This window comes from Ahaetulla prasina, chromosome 2, assembly GCF_028640845.1.
Source record: "Ahaetulla prasina isolate Xishuangbanna chromosome 2, ASM2864084v1, whole genome shotgun sequence".
Taxonomy (NCBI): Eukaryota; Metazoa; Chordata; class Lepidosauria; order Squamata; family Colubridae; genus Ahaetulla; species Ahaetulla prasina.
The window spans coordinates 208,698,922-208,725,389 of NC_080540.1; the positions used below are offsets into that span (position 1 = coordinate 208,698,922).

General features: G+C 42.7%; 1 protein-coding gene across 1 annotated transcript in view; it reads left to right on the forward strand.

Moving 5' to 3' along the window:
* The first annotated feature begins 5,017 nt into the window (after nt 1-5,017).
* GRIN3A (glutamate ionotropic receptor NMDA type subunit 3A) overlaps nt 5,018-26,468 on the forward strand; it is a 147,990-nt gene continuing 126,539 nt past the window's right edge. Inside the window, exon 1 of the mRNA XM_058168039.1 lies at nt 5,018-5,734. Within this exon, the coding sequence (XP_058024022.1) occupies nt 5,018-5,734 (717 nt within the window). The remainder of the gene's footprint in view (nt 5,735-26,468) is intronic.

The following is a 26,468-nucleotide window of genomic DNA, read 5'->3' on the forward strand; positions in this document are numbered from 1 at the left end:
TTCTAGTCCAGTCCTGCCAATACCAATTCTTCTGCAGTTATTTCCCAGCTACTAGCTCCTGTCTCAATGCTGTGCACAAACCGATTGCTTTTTAATCATTAAACCTATTGTTTAATGAGATCATAATCACACCAGCAATAGTATTCCCTGGAACATTCAATGGGAGACAAAGTTGGACCATGAAAAAGAAGGATAGCAAGAGTGTTGATGCTTTTGAACCCTGGCATTAGAGAAGTAAGGGCTGGCTCAGTGGCTAAGACGCTGAGCTTGTGATCGAAAGGTTGGCAGTTCAGCAGTTCGGATCCCTAGTGCTGCATAATGGGGTGAGCTCCTGTTATTTGTCCCAGCTTCTGCCAACCTAGCAGTTCGAAAGCACCTAAAAAATGCAAGTAGAAAAATAGGGACCACTTTTGGTGGAAAGGTAACAATGTTCTGTGTGCCTTTGGCATTTAATCATGCCGGCCACATGACCCTGGAGACCAGTGGTGAAATCCAATTTTTTTTACTACTGGTTCTGTGGGTGTGGCTTAGTGGGCACGGTGTGGCTTGGTGGGCATGGCAGGGGAAGGATATTGCAGAATCTCCATGCCCTCCCCACTCCAGGGGGAGAATACTGCAAAATCTCCATTCCCACCCCACTCTGGGGCCAGCCAGAGGTGGTATTTCCCAGTTCTCCGAACTGCTCAAAATTTCTGCTACCAGTTCTCCAGAACCTGTCAGAACCTGCTGGATTTCACCTCTGATGGAGACATCTTCAGACAGCACTGGCTCTTCAGCTTTGAAATGGAGATGAGCCTCTAGAGTCCCCCTAGAGTCGGGAACCAATATCACATATGTGAGAGGGAACTTTTACCTTTACCTTATTAGAGAAGATTCTTAAGAATATCACGGACAGCCAAGAACAAATAGATCATAAACCAATCATCCTCCAATTCTCACCAGAGGCACAAATGACCAAGCTCAAAATTACCCTACTTCAGACACATAATGTGAAAAAACAGCTCTCTGGAGAGGACTCTAATGGTAGGAAAGAATAATAGAGGACAACCAGCAACAAGGTAAACAGACCAGATTACAGCAGTGATTGGAAGATCTAAAAAACCAGTTTAGAGACAGATATGCTGGGGGGGGGGGAATCTATGGGATTGTTAAGAATCAAAACCAACTTTCTGACTTATAATCTATCAATATTGTTTAATTGTACTGTGAGCCATTCTTGTAACTTTAAGTGGATTTTAAATATTAGAACAATTAAGATAAATCAATTTATTGCATAGAGCCACTATAATTTTACAGCTATTTGCATTTTCTCCCCTTAAAGACTAGCATCATCAGAGAAAATTCATTCATTTCTCTTCCTGATTCCAGAATAATAGGGAAGACTACAAACATAACTGATTTTTCTATCAAATTTGTGGTCCAGATGCTAACTCTCAGTAAATAATTTCAAAATCTCTACACTTTTTCTCTTGTAACTTAAAAAAAAAAGCATAACCCATAAGGAAAGGGGGCTGGATAAAATGAGGGGGGAACTTTGGAGCCAACCGGAATGAGAAAAGACCAGACAGCAAGATGGGTAATAAGACAGCAAGGGATAATTAACATGGAAGAGCTCCACCTGTCTCTATTGTCCTTATGTTCTGCACCTTGCCGGAAATGGCCACCACTAGATGGCAGCTAAAATAAGATTACCAACAGCTGAATCTTAACCAAGGGATGGAATAGTCTTGTTTCTCTCTTAGAAATGTAAATACTGGGAGAATTAACAGCTGTGGATCTTCCAGGACAAGTAAGGAAAGAGCCCTCTTTCTCTTCTGCTCTTCTCTAAGCTGATGGAACAGGTTTATTTTCATAAAATTTTAAAAAGTATATCCTGTATGCTAAATTATGCATGTTTTAATCCTAGTGGGTATTTCTCGATGATACACTGTCTGTTATCTCCGTAGCTCTCTGTAGAAGGGTTTTTAAATAGATGCTTAGATGCTTCAATTATGAGTGAAAAGCAGCCAGAATTCCAAAGTGGCCCCATCTTAGAAAAGTAATCAAATATATGACTATGGCTAAATGTCTAAAGTATTACATCAGGTCCATCTATCTATAGAAGCATGTCTAACATGGAAACATATGCTCATTCCTTGGTTTCTTTTCAATTCCTTCTGCATCTATGGGGTTTATATTACCCTGCAGCACATAACTGTTTTAAAACCCACAAATAATCTTTATTTGCATTTGTAAAGCAAATGTCAAGTATCCACCAATCAGCAAGACAGCAGAAGTCCATTTAATATGGCAAAAAGAAACCAAGATGACAGTAGTCCTTTTGTGCCTTCTTTTATTACAGCTGAAGCAGAGGTGGGTTTCAGCAGGTTCTGACCAGTTCTGGAGAACAGGTAGCAGAAAGTTTGAGTAGTTCAGAGAACCGGTAATAAAAATTCTGACTGGCCCCACCCACATCTATTCTGTGCCTCCCAATTCCCAGATGATCAGGAGGAAACAGGGATTTCGCAGTAACCTTCCCCTGGAGTGGGGTGGGAATGGAGATTTTACAGTGTCCTTCCCCTGCCATGCCCACCAAGCCACACCCACCAAGCCACACCCACAGAACCGGTAGTAAAAAAAATTTGAAATCCACCACTGAGCTGAAGCAAAAGAAAACCAAAATATCCCCTGCTGTTGTCATATAAAAATGATAAAGATGGCAGAAATGGTTCAAAAGTTGATACCTCAGGCCCAAAGGCAAGATCTACTGTATGTCTGGAATTGAACAAAATCATGATTAAATGGGCCTACCACTTCAAATTTCAGGTCTGGGATAGCCAATGCTTAAATCCAGTAAAAACACATGCACACCCATTTGCAAAAAAATTAGATTATTGCCAATTAAGAAAATAGTTATTCAAGATGCCTGGAGCTAGGAGGAGATAGTTCCATATGTTGGATCTGTTTATATTTACCTTAACTCCAGCTGCGAGTTGGCTATCCTTCCATTTTGTTTTTTCCTCATGAAAAGACTATGCAAGTAGGATAGGCTAAGAGGAGTGGTGGCAAGAAAATCAATGAACTGCATCGCTTAGTTGGAATGTGAACATGAGCTTCTTCAGTCCTTGTCCAAAACTCATAATTTCTTCATTTTATGGACTTCCTTTTCATCTCATAACATACAGAAGCATTTAAAAAGTAGAAAACATAAACAATTGTGAGCTTGACATTAATTTTCCTTTCCTATGCAAACAATCACTTTAGGGGAACAGGGAACAATTTTGATTGTTTCCCAAACTCTTTGCTACCGATGCATGATTCACTCCCAAATTTTCCTAGCCAACATTATCGCTGTGAAATAGAAATTTTGTCAACTTGTTCAGGTTCCTTCTCTTTGCTGTTGCTGTTTTTAACTTAAAGGAGCTGAGCATGAACACCTTCCTGCAGCACAGAATACTTTTGCTTAGTGTCCCAAGAAGAAAGGAATAACAAATTGGCTAAATGGCTTCATGTCTGTGATGTCCTTAGTTCTGCCATAATAGCCTATCAGTTTCACGTCAATGGAGACTTCCCTTTGGTTTGACTAGTTTCAGTGAACTCCATTGTTTCAGACGGGTAGCTCAATCAGACTTATAAAGCCTCAGATGGACAGTATGAAGAGTGCCCTAGCTTCAGCATCACAGTTTTCTCTACAGAAAATACTGGATACTACAGTTGGTGGGAGAATGTCAAATACTGTGCCGGTTCTTATTACTCTACCTTTTATGGAGCCTGAATGAGATAGATACCTCCTGGGGTGATGGACCACAAGTGCTCCATAGAATCCCATATTCTCTTCCCAGTTGTTGGAATTGACCCTCTCCACTTCTGCCACCACCCCCATTCTTCCCTTCCCCCATGCCTTGTTTAGTTGCCAAAAAAAGCAAAAGGACAGGGGATCACTTTGATTGGTCTTCTTGAATGTCTTCTTCTCATCGTGCAGCTGTGAAAAGAAAATGATTCCGAGGGAAAGGGACATCCCTTGACATCCCTTGCCAGAGGATATATGTTTGGAGCAATAAATAAAATGTTTGGAGATTATTTTTGCTCTATCCTAAAAAAAAATTAATAAAGGGGGCGGGGATTTGAGAGTAGAATTTCTCAACTGCGTCCTTTTTTCTCTTCAGATATTGAACAGTTCCCAATAGGGAAAGAAGAGAAAAGACTCCTAAAACATGGCTCCGCTAGCACACTAAATACGAATTACAGCAAAGCGTTTGGAGAAAGCCCCAGCGCTAGGGAGGCTTCCAACGGTCCGGCTAGGATGACTACAACTCCCAGCGTTCATCGCGGGGCGTTTGTCCCGCTCAGAGCGCTACCTGTTCGCCTTTCCAAAGCCGCCTTGGCAGGCAGGCAGTGGGTGTTTAGCTAGCCAAGCGACCGACTGGAGCTCCATCGGACGAGGAAGAAACCGTTGCTGCTACTTGCTTACCCTCCTGCTTGCCAACTTTGGGTTCCCTTTGACAAGAGCTTTCGAAACAAACTGCAAAGGGAAGGCAGAGGACTGGAAAAGAGGCGAAGGAAGAAGTCGGGGAAAGAAGCGGCGAGAAGAAAGGGGAAGTGGCCCAAGGGAGATGAGGCATCTCTGGAGGGTGGGATCCTGCCTCTTGCTCTCCTCAGAGGCGTCTGGAAATCTGGATCTCCGGGTCGGTTCTTCTGGTGGATTCGAGCCATGGAGATCCAGCAGATCGCCCCGAAGGGTTGCGACGACCCTCCAGGGGTAAAATAGAATGGATCTTAATCCTTAAAGCCTAGTCTGGTTAGGCGGCCACCGGCAGAAGTCTGGAGGATCTTTCTGAAGCAGGGAGGGGAAATCGGTTGTGTAGGTTTTGGGAGCCTCCGAGGCGCCTGAAGAGCCCCGCAACTTGCATGGCTGGCGGTGGGAGAGCGGCTGGGAGAGGAGCGCCTAGCATCGGTGGAGGGGGAGGTGGCTGAGGTGGGAAGGCAGAGAGGGAGAAGGGGGTTTCTCCTAACGTGCCGGGCATTTGGCTCTCTAGTGATGTGGAGATTGAGTGTTTGGTGGCTCCTGAGCAGAGTCTGTCTGCTGTTCCCGCCGCCCTGCGCCCTCGTGTTGGCCGGGGTGCCCCTCTCTTCTTGCCACCCGCAGCCTTGCCGGATCCTCAAACGGATCGGGCACACGGTAAGGATCGGGGCGGCTCACCTGCAGCCTTGGGCTACCTCCCAAGGCGGAGCAGGAGGCTGGAGAGCTCACAATGACATCCCGCTTCGAAGCCACTCTGCCGGGGAAGAATCTGGGTGGCAGGACCCCGGGACTCCCGAGAGATGGAAAACGGGGAGCAGTGTGAGAAGGAGAGCGCACCTGGGCACTGAGAACCTGATCGACAAAGAGAGTCCGGACCAGGCGCCACAACTGCCTCTAATACCGAGGGAGGCGCTCCTGTTGGCGGTGGAGAACCTCAACCGCGTCAAGGGGCTTCTGCCTTACAACCTTTCTCTGGAAGTGGTGATGGCTATCGAGGCGGGCCTGGGCGATCTACCTCTTTTCCCCTTTTCTTCGCCCAGCGCCTCCTCCTGGAGCAACGACCCGGTCTCCTTCTTGCAGAGCATCTGCCACACTGTGGTGGTACAAGGGGTCTCGGCCATTCTTGCCTTTCCGCAGAGCAGAAGCGAGATCTTACAGATGGACTTCGTCGCCACCGCTTTGCACATTCCAGTGATCAGCATCGTACTCAATGAGTTTCCTCGAAAGAGTCAGGTAAGGGACGGCGGGAGATCAGGACGGGAAAAGGGAGAGAGAAAAAGGGAGACCTGGGGTCTTGCCTCTGTGAATGTGCGCGGAGAAGTGGCGGCAGGGAGAGGACCCACGCTCCCGGAACCGCGATAAATATTTAAGATCTTCAGCAGGGATGCCGGGAGGGGGGCGGTTCCTATGTAAGAGTTCGGGCGAGTTGCCTTTACTTTACAAAGCTGATTTAGGTATTCAGTACCATGGACAGCGTAACGCTCCCCAGGCAGCCAATTCTGGTGCTGCAGCGGGACAGAAACTAGTCCAACATTCTCTCAACGATCTCACCCAACCACCCTTTCGGTTACCGCTGCTCGTTCTGTATTGCTTGCGATGCTGAATGTTTACTTGGACTGGGGTTTTTTTTCCCCCTCTCCGAGTTAGAAAGGTAGTCTTTGCTCCACCACGGTGAAGTTGCTGGAGATCTAAAACGGCATTTGTGCTCAGACTTTCCACTGCATAACAGAAATAGGGATGGGTGTATATGCACGTTTGCCTGTCTGTGAGTTCGTGTGTGTGTGTGTGTGTGTGTGTGTGTGTGTGTGTGTGTGTGTGTGTGTGTGTGTGGTCAACCCTAATTAACTCTGAATTCGGAGGCTTTGCTTGTTCTCAGAGAATTCAGGTGGAGAGCCATCCAATTCAAATAAATTAAACATACTTTTCTTTTGTTGTGCTAATATCGTGGATGATTGCAAAATAAATTAAACCTCTCAAACTGGCTTTGTTTCCCTGGTTCCATGTCTCCAAGATCATTTAATGTACTGATAAAGGAAAGACAGCTATATTCCAGCAGAGAGGGGGAGGGGGAGGGGGAGAAATAATTAATTCCTTGGTTTGTGTATAAACCACATAAAATGATCAGATTATTTTATTTATTTATCTAATTTATATAGCCACTCGTCTCTCAGGCAAGTGACTCTGGGCAGTGTACAACAAAACTAAAACCTTATATTTGAGATGCTTGGCTATTAATCACTGTTAATGATAGAAGCAAGAATTCACATTTTCAACATTACTTCTCCATATTCAAGTCAGTGCTCAAGTCTTAAGCTGAGCAACTTCAAATATCTGTTAAAAAGGAAACATTTCTGTGCCTTCACTTTATATTTAGGGTCTAGGATCAATCATCAGAGATTAGTGATTTGACCACTAGGTTTTGAGAAAAGGCAATATTATACAAATTAGCAGGGTATTACAACCTGTAAAAACTTTATTTTCCCTCTTCCTTAAGCCCAATTTGCATTATTTTCTTACAACTAAAAAGTCAGTTTGAAGTTTGAAAAGACTTTCCTTCTTCTCCAGTGCGAAGAACTGAAGAATTGGGAAGATTTAAGATTACAAACCTGACTGTTTACTTTGGAACAATCCTTATTTAACTCAGTGGGATTTACTTCCATTATAAAGATAAATAAGATTGGGATGATATAATAAACTGTAATGTACATAGGCACGGAGAGAGGGAATATGAGAATGTATTAAGGGTAACATGGTAAATATACTGACAATCAAGTCCTATGAAATACAGAGATTGTAAGGTTGCTGTAAAGCTGTAAAACATGTATAATTATGATATCCCAGAATTACACATCTCTAAATTTTAAACATTTTATAGAGAGCAAGAAAAACCAACATCTTCTAAGGCAATATGTTCCATTACAGTCTGTACTTTCATTCATTGGAGAATGTGTATATGTAATTTGAATCCTTTAATTCAAGTCCTACACTCAGAAACATTAGAATATGTAATTGTCCTTAATTTTAAAAATGGTGATCTCCTCCTCCTCCTCCTCCTCCTCCTCCTCCTCCTCTGCATACAAGTTCTTCCCCTACTTTCATAGGATTTGGTCTTTACATTATTTTTATTGCCTTTCTTCAAACATATTTCAGTATGTCAATAACCTTTTTCAAGTGTATTACCTAAAATTACCTAAAATTGGACACAAAATTTCTAGTGTGACCGGAGTAAAGCAGAACAAAATTGGAGCGCTCTTTCTCCTAATCTAAAAAATGCACAGTATTTCTAGATTGGAAATAAAAATTGCATCAACACATTTATTTATTTATTTATTTGGTATTCCACACATCATCACTGATTCATATTTAGCTTCTCCTCTACTAACTTCTCCAGTTTCTTTGCAGACACAGTGCTTCTGAATTCACTAAATCACATTGGGTATTTAGGTGTAAACACTGAAGTTTACATTTAAGTCTAAAAATACAGGTTCTAAGTGTTGACTTAGTGCTCCAAATCATGTGACATGATGTTTAAAGTCATGTACTCAGTTCAGAAAATCCCAAATTCAAGCAGTTGCTTAATCATCAAACTGAATGATTTGGGGCCAGGCATTATCTTCCCCTCTACCCTCAAAGAGTCATTTATCAAAAATAAAATAAAGGGTGACCCCTTATGTATAACCTGGAGTTTCCTAGGATGGAAAGATAGGATGCAATTGTAAAAGTTAGTTTTATTTTTTAAGTTCAAATTATATTTCCATGTCTTAAAACGGTAGCCACCTCTTCTAAATTGCAGGACCTTTTTATTCCTTCAGTCAACATGTTAGAGGGCAGTGAAAGTAGGAACTTTCTTCTAAATTTAATCTTCCGTAACAGTAACAGTGTTGGAAGGGACCCTGGAGGTCATCTAGTCCAAACCCCTGCTCACGCAGGAGACCTATATTAGGGATTCAAACTGCCGACTTTTCTGATCGACAAGCTCAGCGTCTTAGCCACTGAGCTCTATGAATTTTAGCATTTTTGAAAAGCAATGTTTGAGAAAGGTGCTAAATCAAGTTTTTAACTTTACTTGTTACTAATCTGTATTACCTTTGACTTACAAGTTGCACATAGAGCTGCATAATTATGGGACTGCTTGCTACCCTGCAAGGCAAGGGGGCAATTGGCCAAAATGGCAGAGATGGGGGATTTGGAGGGACCGAGCTCAGAATGGCTTGGATTGGGGTGGGTCCTCAGCTAACAATTGGTGGAATTCAGTTAACGGTGGCAATGGGGAGTGGCAGGATTGCCATCACTAAGTGATGCGGTCCTGTGAACTCATGCTCTTTGTCTCCATTGCTTAGCAGTGGGACTTCCAGTTCCAATTGTGGTTGTAAGTCAAGAACTACATACTAACATGCATACATATATAAATACATGCATACATATTTCAGTCTTTATGTAAAAGACACACATATATTTTTAATTGTAAGCAGGCGGCAACATAAGCTGACATTGGTCAAATTTGATTTTGGAAATGTTAAGCAGACGTACAATTGTACTTTAATAGGACAACATTGGGAAATATTATACTTATAGACTAGACTGGGAAATGAAAAAGAAGAAGATGGCAATTCCACTCTGTAAGGTTGCCAAGAAACAGGCATGGACTTGTTCACGCAGTCATAAGGAATCAAGAAAAAAAAATCTCCTTTTTTACCAAAAAGTGACACTTTTAATGTACATCAAAAACATAGGTTTCAGGAATATTACACTTTAAACTGCATTCTAAAGACTCTTAATGCTCCTCACACAAATGTCACAGATGCTACTTCTTGCTTGCTGTGATGGGGAAGTTCACTAAATGCAGAATAATTTTTAGATGGACAGGGAGTGTACCTGAAAAGCACTCTTAAAGCAGGTAGCTTTGGATTCTGTCAACTCCATTTTATTTATTCCATAGACAAGCTGAATTTATATAATTTCATTCACGTATTTATTGCTAGATTTATACCCTCCTTGGGTCTCCTTGGCCCTAGCACCTTTGCCATGACACCTCTCTGATCTCCAGGGTAATTACTATTAGAAACTAGCCTGTCATGTAAGTTTATCCAGCTATGTCATCTTTTAGTTTCTATGAGGTGTTCATATTTCAATCCAACCATAGCCATAGCAATCTGCATTAGCTCTGTTCTTGGTTGTTGTGTTAGTGTATCTGTCCTGCAAGAGTGGCTCTTTATACTATGAAGTTCTAATCAAGGAACATACTTATAAGACAAGAGTAGGGCTACAAGAGATGCTCAAAATGGTGGAAAAGCATCAAGGAAGCCAACATCAAGTCCATGCCTCAGAAATACAGGCAGTAGCATACAATTAGAGGAACATACTTGGGTAGGAATACTGAAGCAACAATCTGAGATCCTAAGTTTGGGTACATTCTGCATACACCTTTCTTTTTAAAGATTAGGAAAAGTTATAGCCAACATTCTATCCAACATTTGACTGCCTTTTGCCCAAAGCTGTTCATGCATAAATAACAGAGCGGATTCTATACAAGCTTAGTCCAGGCTTGAAAACTCAATAATGGTTCCATTCTTATAGACTAGGAGTTGTGGGTTATGTTCAAGAACAGGGGAGGGAATGGGGATTTTGCAGTATCCTTCCCCTGGAGTGGGGTGGGAATGGAGATTTTGCAGTATCCTTCCTCTGCCATGCCCACCAAGCCATGCCCACCAAGCCACGCCTACCAAGCCACACCACACCCACCAAGCCATGCCCACAGAACTGGTAGTAAAAATATTTGGATTTCACCACTGGTAATCGCCCAGGATTTGGAAGTTAGTAGTCTTCCAAAGATGGTTGGACTGCAGGTAGCTCCATCAACATAGATGGCGAAAAATGGTGTTGGGAATGAATGGCCACAAATATCCCGCACGTGTATTCTGTTAGCAACCAGTTGAACTTCTTCCCAATGGCAACCATGCCACTCAAAGTATCTATAGGTATATTTGTATATTTGCAATGTATACATTAACACCCTGTTCTTCAACCATCAGGTGGTCCTCATTATTTTTTATTTATAATACAATTTGAAATTCTGTTACATCCCCATTATACTACAAGTGGTCCTCGACCTTCAACAGTTCGTTTAATGTCCTTTCAAAATTATGACAACATTGTAAAATGTGACTTATGATCATTTTTCACAGTTACAACCTTTGCAGCATCCCCACAGTCACGTGATCAAAATTCAGACACTTGGCCACTGGCTCATATTTATGATGGTTGCAGTGTCCTGGGATCATGTGATCCCCTTTTGTGACCTTCCAACAAGCAAAGTCAATGGGAAAGCCAGATTCACTTATTAACCGTATTACTAACTGAACAACTGCAGTGATTCACTTAACAACTGTGGCAAAAAAGGATGTAAAATGGGGCAAAGCTCGCTTAACAAATATCTCACTTAGCAACATAAATTTTGGGCTTAATTGTGGTCATGTGTCGAGGACTACCTGTATATACTTTTAGCCTTGGCAAAGGGGCCACATTTCAATTATAGCATATACCATTCTAAAACTTCAGAGTGCAGCTTTCCTCTTGCTTGGTTTCAATCTTTCATTTGTTAACTTTTTTTTTTAGCTCCAAAGCATGATTTCCTAGCATACTTGATTTTGTTCAGAATGATCAACAACTTTGGAGAGCATTCTTTGATGGTTTTGTAAATGGGCTCATCTTTCCAGGACCGTAAAGCAACTTTATATCTCAGGCACAGAGTCAGTAATTTTACTCAGAATTACTATAAACTGCAAAATTGGCCTGGTCATATTTAATAATGAGCGTTATTAGCCTCTGCATGCAATTCTACATGTGCCTGTAGTACATCGCTAATCTAGAAGAATGAGCACGGACGCTGATAAAGGACAGCTTTGTTTGCACTGAGCTTGCCTACAAAGCAGTTTAATGAGGTTACTGTTTGTTTTTCTGTCTCCTGATTCTGTGGCAGTTCTCTATAGGCTATTTATGGAAATGGGTTATGGGATGGCTGGCATATTTTGTGCCCTAACCTCTAGAGCAAGGGGCTAAAACTGTATTATTAGAATCCCTGGACCCCGAAGAAGTTAGCCTCCAAAGCCTAATTTCTGTGGTTCAGCTGAGATAAAATAATCAGCTCGCTTGTTAATGATTCAGAAGTAGAAACTGGGAAAACATATGCACCTTCTGGCACAAACAGGTTAAACAAATAGTGGGAACTGAGGATAGAAACCAAACTGCTGAGCAAGGCCAGTGTCAGAAAAGGAAGGCACATCTTTAATCTACAGCATAAGCAAGTTTGTTCTATTTGGGCCAATTTCTCTTTTGGCCAAGTTTCTTCTTTCTGGATTCACTCCAGTTCTTGGTGGCCTTAACAACACTCTTTCTTAACTTGAGGCTTCAAAGTGCTTTTCAACCAGAGGTGGTATTTAGCAGGTTCGGACCGGTTCAGGCGAACCGGTAGCTCTGATGATCAGCTGGCCCCGCCCACCCACCCTGCCCTATCCTGTCCTTTATTTCCTGCTTTCTACCTCATTTTAATCATGCAGCACAGCTGATTTCCCCCCCCCTCACTGTTCTACTTACCATTGCTGACTTGGAAGGTAAGCAGCTGAGCTTCTAAATGCTCCATTTTCAGCGCAAAGCACACGCTTCACCAAACCGGTTGTTAAAAAATTTGAATCCCACCACTATTTTCAACCTACACCTTCTAGGAAATTATCCTGGGATTGTTGTTTATTTATTTATTTTTTTATTTATTTATTTGATTTCTATACCGCCCTTCTCCCGAAGGACTCAGGGCGGTGTACAGGCAAAAATAAAACAAACAGTGCAATATATAATTTAAAATGCAATTAAAAAACTTATTTTAAAATTGGCCTGAAAATTAAAATGTACAGTGAGCTAAAAACCCCATTTAAAATTAGTTAATAAGAATTTTAAAAATTTGATAAAATTCAATTTAAGACAGCCCCGCGCGAATAAAAAGATGTGTCTTCAGTTCGCGACGGAATGTCCGAAGGTCAGGTATTTGGCGTAAACCCGGGGGAAGTTCGTTCCAGAGTGTGGGAGCCCCCACAGAGAAGGACCTTCCCCTGGGGGCCGCCAGCCGACATTGCTTTGCGGATGGCACCCTGAGAAGTCCCTCTCTGTGAGAGCGTACGGGTCGGTGGGAGGCATGTGGTAACAGCAGGCGGTCCCGTAGGTACCCAGGCCCTAAGCCATGGAGCGCTTTAAAGGTCGTAACCAACACAGGACAGCTCTTCTACCACTGAACTAAGAGGCCACCTTTTTCAGAGGTCAAAGCTGAGGGGAAAAAAATGCCAAATGAATATATTTATAAGATCCCAGTGGAAGATTTCTGGGACGTTCTCTGTAGATGGTTTATACAGGCTTTTATGTGAAATAGTTTAATGTCTTGTTTTCAGAAAGGCAGTTTTATGCCAATACTTAATGGGAACTAATTTCAGTAGGAATGCGGAAGTATTTAGAAATCTACTCTAGACAAAAGTGCAGGTAGTCCTTGATTTACGACCACAATTGAGCCCAATATTTAAAATTTCTGTTGTTCATTGAGACATTTGTTAAGTGAACTTTGCCCCAGTTTATGACCTTCTTGCCTGGATTGTTAAATGGATCCACTGCAAGTCAATAAATTAGCAACATGGTTGTTTCCCCGTTGACTTTGCTTGTCGGAAGGTCGCAAAAGGGGATCACATGACCCTGGGACATTGCAACCGTCATAAATCTGAGTCGGTTGCCAAGCGTGTAAATTTTGAACCCGTGACCGTGGGGATGCTGCAAAGGTGATATGCAAGTGTGACAAACAGTCATAAGTCACTGTTTTCACTGCCGTTGTAACTTTGAATAGTCACTAAACGAACAGTTATAAGTCGAGGAGTACCTGTAATCTTGCTTTCTGCTTTCCATTATGACAGCTGGACTCTTGTCTAGGTAAACAATGGCCAAGCTTTATATTAGATAAATATAACATTTAATATTATATATTAAATAAAAAGCCTAATGCTATTCTTTATAGGAGAAACAGTTAGAAAAAATAGTAGGCACCTTTTCCATTCTTTAGCTCTTCCACTCAGACCTGCATTCTCGTTAAGCTACTTTTCTTTTATTCAGGAAAACATAATATCCATGGGATATTATTGTACTAAAGTGTTCAGTTTGCACTCTTTGTAAGAATTCTGGTCCAGCCTAATGCACGAGAGTCTGATGTATACAAAGACCATTTGCTGAATCTGTTTCCTGGCTTCCATCACACCTGCTAATCTTTTAAAGGGGAGGACACCTTTCCTTTGAGCCTTACGGATTCATTTTTTTAAAAAAAATAAGTGGGGGAAAGACGCAGAACGTTGCTTCTGAAATGCTTTATTTAATAATAGCATTGTTCTGCATCATATGACGGAGGTAGTGGTGGTTAGAACAGAGCAACATTCTGAGCCCCAGCCCAGTTGCCTTTCCCATAGGGCTCTCTTAGGAATTTTTTTTTCCCTACGGATCTAAGTTTGGTCCAACCCATTTTGAAGGGGGTCTTTCTCCCCCTCCCTCCCTGATGGCTTCTTCTCCCACATTTGGTCTACTTCTGTTCTTAGAGAATTGTCTTCCTGATGATCAAAGTCCTGATCTTCTCAACATAATTGCTTTCCAACGTTCCATCGAGTGGCAAAGAATAAAAACTAGCTGCTGATACAAAGAGCAAAAATTGTTAAATGAACTGCCCCGTATTAAGATGGCTGCAGATGAGCACAATTAATAGTCGTTCTCTACAATTCCATTATGGCAATGTAAACCTCCTGTCTTTAGGGTGAACCTGCAATACAACCCTTCATAACAATGGTGAAATCCTCCACGGACTGCCACCGGTTTGCTGCCTGCGCATACGCGGTGCAAGCCAAATCATGCTGCATGCGCATGTGCAGTGCGCACCAAACGTGCACTTTGGTCAGAAAAAGAAGGCTTGACAAGGTAAGTAGCACAGCAAGGGGGGGAACAGCTGTGCCACATTTATTTATGAATCACCCAGAGCCATTTTGGAGTTGGCACTGCCTAAAGCCAATTAAATAAATAAACAAGTTAATAGGGGGAGTTGCATTGCCCTACTTCTTCCTGGAAGTTATTCTGAAGCATTAGGGCCATAAGAGAGAAAAATATCTTTTTCATAATTTAAAAGGATTTTGAAACAGCACAGCAGGATCTTCAGGAAATTGGATGGAAAAATTGAAAAGGACAAATATTGAGATGTTTCTCTTAGTAAGATGCATCTAGTCATTAGTAATTCAGGAAATGTTATCCAAGCCAGAATCAGAATGTGAGCCTATTAATTTACCAGTTTATTTCGCTCATCTGCCAATTGGTAGCATTCTGTGCTGAGCTTCCTTTGTACCTCTAAGGATAGCAGCTCTTGACAAGAACTTAGTAAAATGACCTGAAGGTGATAGCAGCAAAATAATTACTATGTCAGAAAACAGAAAAGGAATCCAGATCGAATTGCATTAAAACTACATGATATCTAGGCTGAAATAAGAATTTGTACAAGTTTCGCAGTGAAATAGGATATTCCATGGGTAAATATTGCATATGTCCATCTTTAACTGGACTTCATTTACTCCATGGTATACGAAGCATAAAAGGGACACGGTGGCTCAGTGGCTAAGACACTGAGCTTGTCGATCGAAAGGTCGGTAATTCGGCAGTTCGAATCCCTAGTGCCGCATAATGGGGTGAGCTCCTGTTACTTGTCCCAGCTTCTGTCAACCTAGCAGTTCGAAAGCATGTAAAAAATGCAAGTAGAAAAATAGGGACCACCTTTGGTGGGAAAGTAACAGCGTTCTGTGCACCTTTGGCATTTAGTCATGCCGGCCACATGACCACAGAGACATCTTCAGACAGCACTGGCTCTTCAGCTTTGAAACAGAGATGAACACCAACCCTAGAGTCGGGAACAACTAGCCCATATGTGCGAGGGGAACCTTTACCTTTACCTTATATGAAGCATAAGGAAGTATCAATAAACTAAGAACGTGCCTGACTATTGATATGAAATCCTATAAATGATAGAAATATGTAAGATATAAGGAGATAAGAAAGAAGTAAGCCTACACATTTTCCTATGATATGGAAACGATTTCTGTTAAGTGACAAAGCGTGTAATGGAAATCTGTAGACTAAAATAAAAAATCCTCTATTGCCACTAATCACTAATTTATAATCAGCAGACTCCTGGCTAACTCACCAGTTCAGATAAGAAGTGAAAGATGGAATAAACACAGAATCAGTGCTCATCTGTGAAAATAGAATTCCTTTAACATAAAAATTGTCACCCATGGCAAAACATTCTGGGTTAAGCTTGCACCCTATACTACATTATAAAAAGGGACAAATGTTTTTAAGGTAGAACAACACTGATTCATTCGCTGTGGTTTTAATTAGTAGAGCCAAAAATCAGCAGAGTAATATGCAGATTAGCTCATTCAGAGCAAGCCTACTTTCAACTAAGTGATGGATCTAGCATCAAATCTTCCACACACACAAAAGCCCAATCTCAAATGTTTCTATGGGGGACTGAAAGAGTAATTTCCTGTCAGATTACCCTCTGCCTTCTGCTGCGAGGGTTCACTTCTTCTTTGCTCTTCTTTGGAACTATGAGTAATTCTATTAGATTATTCTAGATACCCCTTAATCCTTAATTAAGAGATGCTTGTTTTCTTCAGTTTGTGTATTGTTGGGTTTTTATGCTTGACGGGATTTTGAAGACTTGTTGCTGAAACTGCAACCAAATTCTGTCTTGTGGGACCTGTTTATTTATGCAGTCTCTTTCTTTCTTTCTTTCTTTCTTTCTTTCTTTCTTTCTTTCTTTCTTTCTTTCTTCTTCTTTCTGTCTTTCTTTCTTTCTTTCCTTCCTTCCTTCCATCCATCCATCCTTTCCTCCCTTTCTCCCTCTCTCTCTCTCACTCTCTCACTCTTTTTTTTTCTTTCTTTCTTTCTTTCTTTCTTTCTTTTTTCTTTTTTCTGGAAAAGAGCCAGTTGGGGTAGTGGTTAAAGTGTTAGGCTAGAAACTGGGTGACCGGGAGTTCTAGTTCTGCCATAAGCACAAAGGTGACTGGGTGATCTTGGGCTGGTCCCTCTCTCAATCCTAGGAAGAAAGCCAGGGCAAACCGCTTTCCAAAAAACTTTGCTAGAAGTTCACGGACTTGCCCAGGCAATCACCAGGAGTTGACTTGAAGGCATCTCTCTCTCTCTCTCTCTCTCTCTCTCTCTCTCTCTCTCTCTCTCTCTATCTATCTATCTATCTATCTATCTATCTGGAGTTATGTCTTCTATGTAACCAATCCAGTCACTTTTTCAGCTCTCCCAGGGAAAAGATATTCCTCTCCAAGGATGCCACAGAAACTATTACTGAAAACTCTCACATGAAAATATGGTGTCAATCAGCAAGGACATTTTTAAAGAGGCTTAGCTTCCAGCTTGACTCAGTCTGCATCCTTGCCTTGATTCCATGCAAGCACCAAAGTAGTTTAGATTGTGCCATTGGAATCATCTTCCCAGAAATCTGTTTGGGGAGTCTTTTTTCTTTGTTTAAGTAATTTTCTACAGATTGAAGTACCAATGTAAATAGCAGCTATTGAATTGACAGGAGTGTAAGAGGGTTTTTTTTTTGCTCTCCAAGGACTGGAATAACATAGCGTAGTAAATCTATACACAGTACTTTATTGCAGCCCAACAACTATTGCTCTGGGTCAACTCTACCCTTCCAGGACTTTGCAAGGTGATGTTGCCACATCACTATGTCTTTAATACTCAGTGCTTTATACTCAGTCTGTTAAGGCTCAGTTCAAACCAAAATCTCAAAATCCACAAAGTAGCATCCAACCTTTGCCTTTTTCCAAAAGGTCTTGCACTAGTTGGGATGAGTTTCGGTACTGTTTCGGCGTGGTTGCCTCTTCTAAAGAGAATGGGACAACTTGCCCCAGCCAACTTGCTGCAGCAAACTCACTGCGGCTAACTTCCCATGGGCAGCTCACCACAGCCAACTCGCCACGGCCAACTTGAGGCAGGAGAACTCGCCACGGCCAACTCACTACAAGACAACTCGTTGCGGGGCAATTTAACAATTCTATTTAGTTATTTAAAATAAATTAGAATTATTTAAATTTTTGCCATTCACCCTTGATTCTGCTCCTTCTTTTGCATCCTTTCTCTAATGATTCTATTCCACCATTTCTTTGATAATAGTGTAACTCTTGTCCCACAGCGAGTTGTCCTGCAGTGAGTTGGCCATGGTGAGTTGGCTGTGGCAGGTTGGTCATGGTGGTGAGCTGGCTGCGGCGAATTGTCATAGACCCTCTTCTAGGTGCTGTTGAGATCCACTCCAGGCTCTGCTCTTAAGTAGTGTTGCTTTTCAGCATTCCAGATGAGCTTCCAAGCCAAGCTCCATGCAAGGAACCCTACCAGGAACATAGCTTGTGGTCCTTGCAATTGACTGAAAGACTAGTCTGGTTATAATAACTGTCGGTCTCCAGATACGGCATCTCACTTCCTCACCTGCAGGCTGTTTGCTGTCTCCTTTTTCTCCTAAACACACACAATATTCTGTTTTAGCATTGGCTTTTGTAAGCTAAGGATCTGGGTGAGGTGAGGCTGCCTCCGTACACCAGGATGTGACTCAATTAGTCAGGTAGCTGGAATGCCAGCTGGGATGCTTATGAAGAAATGAATGCATGCACGAGCATATTTCTCAGGTTTCTAGGGCCATAAACTTTTATATCCTTTTGCGAAAAAGCATCAGCTGTGCTGAGCCTTGGGAAGGTGGGTGGGAAACATTTCTGTCTGAATACAGCTGCTTTTTCCCAAGCACAGACAGCAATTCCAGCTTTACTTTCCCCCCCCATCATTTCCTCATATCTCTTTTTTATTTGGGGGAAAGAGGTGGAGGTGTTTCAAATAAGAGCCATAGATGTTCTAAATGTTGACATCAGCAAGATTACTTCATACACAAAAATGGAAGGACACTTTGATTCCCACAATGGATGAATGGATGCAAAAGTTGATGGAGTTAGCAGAGATGACTAAATTGACTGCTTAGATTAAAGGGGAAAAAACACAATTTCTTTTGTTTCTACATGGAAACCACTTCTGGGCTTTGTGCCTGAGGTGGGGGAAAAATGAAACTCAGGGGTGGTATTCACTTACCTTTGCTACCAGTTCGCAAATGTGAGCGCACAGAGCCTTCTGCACATGCACAGAGCATCAAAAACAAGATGTGATGACGTCCGGGCGGGTGGGCGGAGCCTCCCGCAGCCATCGCTATCGGATCGCATGATCTGGATAGAACCGGCTGTATACCACCACTAATGAAATTTTGATTTTGGGTTTTACCGATTAGATAGGTTTGTTGTTATAGGAATGGCTAGTTTATACTACGATGTAAAAGTAAAAAGTTGAGGTTTGATGCTATTATCTTATTCTACTGCACCAAAGGGAGTTGGAAATCAATGCCTTTTCTTTCTTTTTTCCTTTTTCCCTACATTTTCCCCTTCCCTTCTCCCTCCCTAATTTTCCTACTCTTTGCTTTTGTATTTTTGTATTTTATATTATAAACTAATAAAATGAATAAATGAAATCAGAGCCATAGTAACATCCCACATCTGCAAGCGGGATTTTCCCATGCATTGTTTTCCCAATTTAAATGCTGTTCATACGGAGAAAATATAAAGAGCTTTGTGTCTTTTCTTCTTGGAGAGGCCTGAGCAATTAAAATTGGAAACGTGCTTGGTCTCCCAGCATCGTAGCCCCGTCTTCTAGGCAGCTGATAATTGATATTCTTACTTACATAGAAATGTCCCTGCATTTTCCCTACCAATTCTCATTTCGGTTTGATGGAAGAGAATTGGCTTTCAAAGCACACTCAATGGAGTGAAGAAAATCTCAGGGGTGGTGTGTGATATTTGGGTGGCATTTAATTCTGAGATTGTTAAGGAGCGGTTGTAACGTCCTGTTTTTCTCTGCGCTACACGTTCCCTATCAATCTGCAGCTTCCAGTTTCTTGCAGTTCAGTTAAATCCCGAGAGGAAAAACTTCAGGAAGGAAATGTCCCCCCTCCATTCATTATTTCTGGCAGTAATGGTTACTATCGCCATTGCCCTTGAAAAATGATTGGAGAATTTCTCCCTCCTCTGGAGAAACTGAGAGATACCGACTGCCCAGGCTGTCTGCCCATAAATGCAACGGTAATCTGTAAAGAAAAGTTGTGGTTATCGGACTAGTTATATGATTTAGACCAGTGGTCACCAACCAGTGGTCCGTGGACCACTGGTGGTCCGCAAGAAAATTTTGGTGGTCCGCAGAAAAATTATTTGCATTTTTTATATTGCACTAAATACTATTTATCTTTTTAAAAAAATCATTGTCAAGGTTCCAGAAAAACCTCTTCTGCATAAAAAAAACTCAGAAGCCATTGTCTTTAAGAGATCTTTACTAGCATGAGGAAACTGGCACACGATGAGTGAAATTCCAAAACTGAATTTCCGGATTCTTTTCCCAGTTATACAAACCCCAAGAGTCCCACCCCCCTGACCCCTTTGATGGTCACATGGTCCCACGTTCTCCCAGTTCATTCGAATATCTTCTTGCCACTCTTCCTGCAGATGTGAACACCATCCGACCTTGACCGCTTGAAGAATGTTACCATACCCCTCAGCCCCCCTTCCTCCCCTCAGGGGAAAAATGTGGCAGCGTCTGGAACCCTAAAGTCTAATATGGTTTCCAGGCCTGACATTCATATTAGTGGTCGTCGGGATTTAAAATTATGAATTTAGTGGTCCCTGAGATCCGAAAGATTGGTGACCCCTGATTTAGACCACAGGTGTCAAACTCGCCACGTCATGTTGCCGTCGTGTGACGTTTCGTGACGTTTTTCCCCTTCAGGGAGCAGGGCTGGGCAGGGCCTGGGCGTGAGACATCTGGCCCACAGGCTACCAGTTTAACACCCCTGATTTAGACCAACCATACTTTAAACTAGGAAGTAGTACCCAGCTGACTGTGGCTGATCCTGAAAACAACTAAAAAAGATTCCAGCCAGGCTTGCATTTGGATAAGGGACCACCAGAAGATCACAGAACTATAGGCTACATCGAAACATTGTAGAAAAGGGTAGCAGCAAATCATCTTATTTATTTCTTTATTTTCAACTTATTAGCCACCAAACTCCAATGTACAGGTAGTCCTCGACTTACAACAGTTCATTTAGTAGCCATTTGAAGTTACAACAGTGCGGAAAAAAGTGTCTCATGACCGTTTTTTCACACTTACGACCATTGCAGCATCCCACAGGCACGTGATCAAAATTCAGACACTTGGCAACTGGCGTGTATTGATAACGGTTGCCGTATGCAGGGTCATGTCATCGCCTTTTGTGTCCTTCTGACAGGTAAAATCAATGGGAAAGCCAGGTTCACTTAACAGTCATGTTACTAACTGAACAACTGCAGTGATTCACTTAACAACTGTGGCAAGGATGGTCACAAAACGGGGAAAAATTCACTTAACTCTTTTGCTTAGCAACAGAACTTTTGGGCTCAACTGTAGTCGTAAGTTGAGGACTACCTCTACTACTTAATTATTTATTAGCCACCCACTTCCAATAAACAATTTATTTATTTAAAGTTTATTGGTCTCCTAACTCTAATGGATTCCGTGGATATTGCCAATAAAAACACGTGGGCTTGTAATGACCAGAACCTGAGCTTAGCTTAAGGGAATCTTTACCTTACTTATGACTAAAGTGGGAGGAAGATCTCAAATGCTCAAATTAAGAGAACTGTATATTCAATATGTGCCTGTATTTCATATGAAAAAACAGAGAGGGGATATATAACCTGAAATCTGTTAAAAAATTGTGAAGTTATCTTTTTAGAATATGCAAGACATGCATATTATTATTAACATTTGATATTGTGATATTCTTTTATGCTAAAGCTACAAAAGAATGCCTCACCATCCATTACAGTTCAAGAGAAGAAGCCATCTTCAAGGCATTAAAGCAGCTGTGTCTTCTAAAAGGTTTGGAAAAGCTGCTTTGAACCTCTTCCAGGGGTGGGATTCAGCCAGTTCAGACCAGTTCGGGCAAACTGGTAGTTACAGCCAGCAGCTGGGCCTGCCCACCCACCCCGGTGCTATCCCATCTTATACAATGCTGTGGTTTTGACACAGCAGGCATGTGTGCAAGGTGCGTGCGTGCAAGCAAAGCCAACATGTGCGCATGCGTGTTTACATGGTTGATTCTGGGCAAACCGGTTGTTAAATTATGTGACCTCTTCCCCTGTTGTGTAGGCCCAGGCTGAAGGGCCATTGGAACTTTATATTAGTTCACCAGGCCCTATTCAACAAAATGAAATTTAACTTAGAGAAAAGCAAGATTTTACACTCGGGCAAGAAAAATCAAAAGTACAGGTACAGAAGTAGGTGGAAACCTGGCTCAAACTAATAAGTGTGAGAGGAATCTTGGAGTCCTACCGGACAACCCTGTAAACATGAGCCTACAGTGTGCAGCGGCAGCCAAAAAAGCCAACGGAATCCTAGGTTGCATTAACAAAGGGATAGAATCAAGATCACATGAAGTACTAGTACTGCTTTATAAAGTCTTATTCTAAGACCATACACAGCAGGTGTCTCCAGTCTTGGTCCCTTTTAGACTTGTGGACTTCAACTCCCTGTCGTGTCCCACTCCTCCTCCGATGGCCAGGTCGGGGAAGTCCGTATCAAGCGTGGCCACAAAGCCTCTGCAGCTCTGCCAAAGTCCTATCAGAGCCCTCAGGGGAGGCAGGAATCCAAGGTGTGACTTCAGCAATCCAGATTAGATTTTGCCTGACTCAGAGAATGCCAGAAAGCAGATCCTTTATATAGGCCATGGGGTGTGGCTCCATGACTCAGCACTTATCCAGGCCTGCCCCTCCCTTCCTTTTGCTGACGTCGCCTCACCATTCTCCGGAAGGAAGCGTGGATCTCTCCAGCCTCCAGCTGTTGGTAATTCCAGCCCAGCTGTTGGTAATTCCAGCTCGTGACTGGCTTCACATTCCCCAGGCTCACATGCTATGGGGGAGGGGCCCAGCTGCTCCGTTTGTCTGGGCATGGTGCCAGGACTGGGGGCTGGAGGCATGCCAGGACATTCTTCTGTACTATCAGTGTCTGGCAGGAGATGAGAGGGGCCCAGCTGCGGCGAGGAGGGTGAGCGAGGCACAACACTCCCAGAGTGTTGAAGTACACAAGTCTTAAAGGGACCAAGGTTGGAGACCCCTGATATATAGAATACCGCATCCAGTTTTGGTCACCCCAATATACAAAAAAAAAAATGTTGAGACTTTGGAAAGAGTTCAGAGAAGAGCAACAAAAATGATTAGGGGCCTAGAAGCTAAAAATATGAAGAACGATTGCAGGAACTGGGTATACCTAGTCTTGTGAAAAGAAGGACCAGGGGTGACATGATAGCATCTTCCAATACTTGAAAAGCTGCCACCAAGAGAGGGCCAACTTATTTACCAAAGCATCTGTAGGCAGTGAATGGAAACCAAGGCAAGAAGCAACCTAAAACTAAGGAGAACATTCGTAACAGTCAGAACAATTAGCCAGTGGAACAAATTGTCCCCGGAAGTTGTGGATGCCCCATCACTGAAGGCTTTTGAGAAGAGACTGGATATCCATTTATCAGAAATAATATAGGCCTCCTGCGAGAGCAGGGGGGTTGGACTAGATGACCTCCAAAGTCTCTTCCAACTCTGTTACAAAGCAAAGCAGCTCATGCATGCAGAAACCATCTGGAGACATTGTTTACCAAGCCTTGAACATCGCACCTTGAGGAAGACCCTTTCAAAGGCTTTGTAGAATCCTATTTTAAAGCAGGGTAGTTAGCAATTTCATTTTTTAATCATTCGAAATTACATGGGTCAAAAGAAGATGGTTGCTTAAAACCTCCACAGGTCTTCTATATTATATGGCAAGCCCAAAGCAGTGACCGAGGGATCCAGGGCATAGATGACCCATCATTTCTTCACAAAAAAGCAGGAGAACTTATGCAAATGTTTTTTATATAAAATGTGGTTTGCATAATTTTATACGCCTTACAGAATTAGGTTTCTGTTCATTTATTTATTTCCTTGCTCGCTTGCTTGTCTCCCTGGCTGGCTGGCTGCAGTGCAAAACCTTGGCTTTAATCCTTTTTCAAGGGACCATGAAGGAACTATGCCAACTAACGGCAGACAGCCCTGACCTTGCCAAAATCCTTTCTGATGCTTAACGTGAGAATAATTGAGTCAAAACATGATTTTGCTTGTTTATATTTTACAGCAATCTTTTGCAAACCAATGTTTATACCTTAATGTGTTCGGCAAAGGCAGGAATTATTTGTGTTATTTAATAATAAGCTAATAAGGGGAGCTGAAGAAGCCTCTTGAATAAGGAGCGAAAGGTCCTCAAAGAAAAACCAGAAAGTCCATTTGCCTCTTGAACAAGCATCTTTGGGACAACCATGACCTGGATGACTGAGAATCTCCCTAGACAGTTATTTAATAAACCATAATTAAGCAAATCATCATAGGCAGCCTTAACAATGGTGATGTTCTGTCCCCCTCGCCTCAGTCCGAGTGATGACTTAATTAACCGGCAACTATCAGCTTCTGGCAGCAAACTAGCGAGCGTCTGCCAAGTGTCTCTGTTATCTCGCTTGATGCCGATGAGTCAACCAGGAACAAACAGTACTTTAGCTCTAGTTAAGCAGTTGATTTGCTTGCCACGAAGTGGTATAGCAGCCCTTGCTGCTTTTATATCCTGTGGGGTGTGGCTCCATGACTCAGCACTTCCTAGGCCTGCCCCACCCCTGCTTCTGTTGTTCCCGCCTCTCCTGCCTAGGAAACCTAGGGTCCAGCCAGGCCAGATTGCCTTCAGCCGGGTCTGGAGGCGTGGCCTGGGGGGGGAAAGAATCAGGGGACGGAGGCCTCGTTATCTCCTCCACCTGGCCTGCTTCTGGCTCCTGGAGCTGAGCCAAGGAAGCCGGTGCTTCCGAGGTAAGTCCTGATGGCCTTTCCCCCTCACTTTCCAAGTCACTTTCTAGCAGGGGCCCCGGCTTGGGGGGCGCAGACACGATAGGTATGCCCATAGAGTTTCCTGTTGAATCGGAAAATCCACTCAAAACCCACTCCCAATCAGAAAATATCTTCATCTCTAGAGCAGACTTGGATATTTTATGGCCTTTGGGCCATATCAGGTCTGGCCTGCGGCATCAGTGGCAAGGAACATGATGACAGAGGGAAAGGCGGGGCAAAGGTGGTGGGAGTGGAGCCATGACAGGGGGCAAGGGCCATGGTAGTGGACCAACAGCCCCAATTTCTCTTGTGACCCCGTGGGAAAATGAATTGCCCGCCGTACTCTAGAGGGAACACCAAGGACATTTGGCTTGAAGGAAGGAGCAAATATATAGGTAATCCTCAACTTACGGCCACAACTGAGCCCAAGATTTATGTTCTTAAGTGAAAAATTTGTTAAGTGAGTTTTGGCCCATCTTGATGACTTTTCCCACCACCTTGGTTAAGCGAATCACTGCGGTTCTTCGATCAGTAGCACAGTTGTTAAGTGAATCTGGTTTCCTCGTTGACTTTGCTGGTCAGAAGTTCGCAAAAGAAGATCACATGACTCCGGGACACCGCAACCGTCAATCAATGTGAGTCAGTTGTCAAGCATTCAAATGTAAATCACGTGACCATGGGGATGGAGCAACAATCGTAAGTGTAAAAAATAGTCATAAGTCAGTCCCTTTTTCCAGTGGCGTTGTAACTTCGAACGGTCACTAAATGGACTGTCGTAAGTCGAGGACTACCTGTACAATTCTTGTAACAGATAGATATGTAACAGTACCAGAGTTGGAAGGGACCTTGGAGGTCTTCTAGTCCAACCCCCTGCTCACGCAGGAGACCTGTACTAGGGATTCGAACCGCCAAACTGCCGACTTTTCTGATCAACAAGCTCAGTGTCTTAGCCACTGAGCCACCTAGCACATCCTCTTACACAAAAATAATTCCTCTCTCCACTTTAAGCTAGCCGCAGACTTTCCTAGAGGCTATTTATATTAGCCTCTAGTTTACTAGAGGCTTTTTATATTAGTGTCTTCCGGGGTGCATTCAGTAACAGTAACAGAGTTGGAAGGGACCCTGGAGGTCATCTAGTCCAACCCCCTGCTCACATAGTGGGTTGGACTAGATGCACTGGACTAGGGATTCAAACCGCCGAATTGCCGACCTTTCTGATTGACAAGCTCAGTGTCTTAGCCACTGAGCCACCTAATCAGGCTACTGACTAGGGCCTGCATCAGATTACATGGACTAAGAAACTTTTGGGATTTATGGAAGAATCAAGAACATGCAGGCTTTTAGCATTAGCAAATAAGACCATGTTGGCATTTTTTTTTTATTATTTTACAGTCTACGTCCATTATTCATGGATTCTCTATTTGCAAATTCGCCTACTTGCTAAATGTATTTGTAACTGCCAAATCAATACTCAAGGCCCTTTCACGGTCATTCATGGACATGCAGAGTGGCAGCAAATTGGAATCACCCAGACTCATGTTCCATTGGAGGTTTCAGTGTTCGCTAATTCAATGTTTGCAGTGACTTTACGGTATGTAACTACCATGAAAAATGAAAATCAATGTATTTGGGGCAGGGCTGGGTTTCAGCAGGTTCTGACCAGTTCTGGAGAACCGGTAGCGGGAATTTTGAGTAATTCAGAGAACCAGTAGTAAAAATTCTGACTGACCCTGCCCCCATCTATACTCTGCCTCCCAAGTCCCAGCTGATTGGGAGGAAATGGGGATTTTGTAGTAACCTTCCCCTGGAGTGGGGACAGAATGGAGATTTTACAGTATCCTTCACCTGCCACGCCCACCAAGCCATGCCCACCA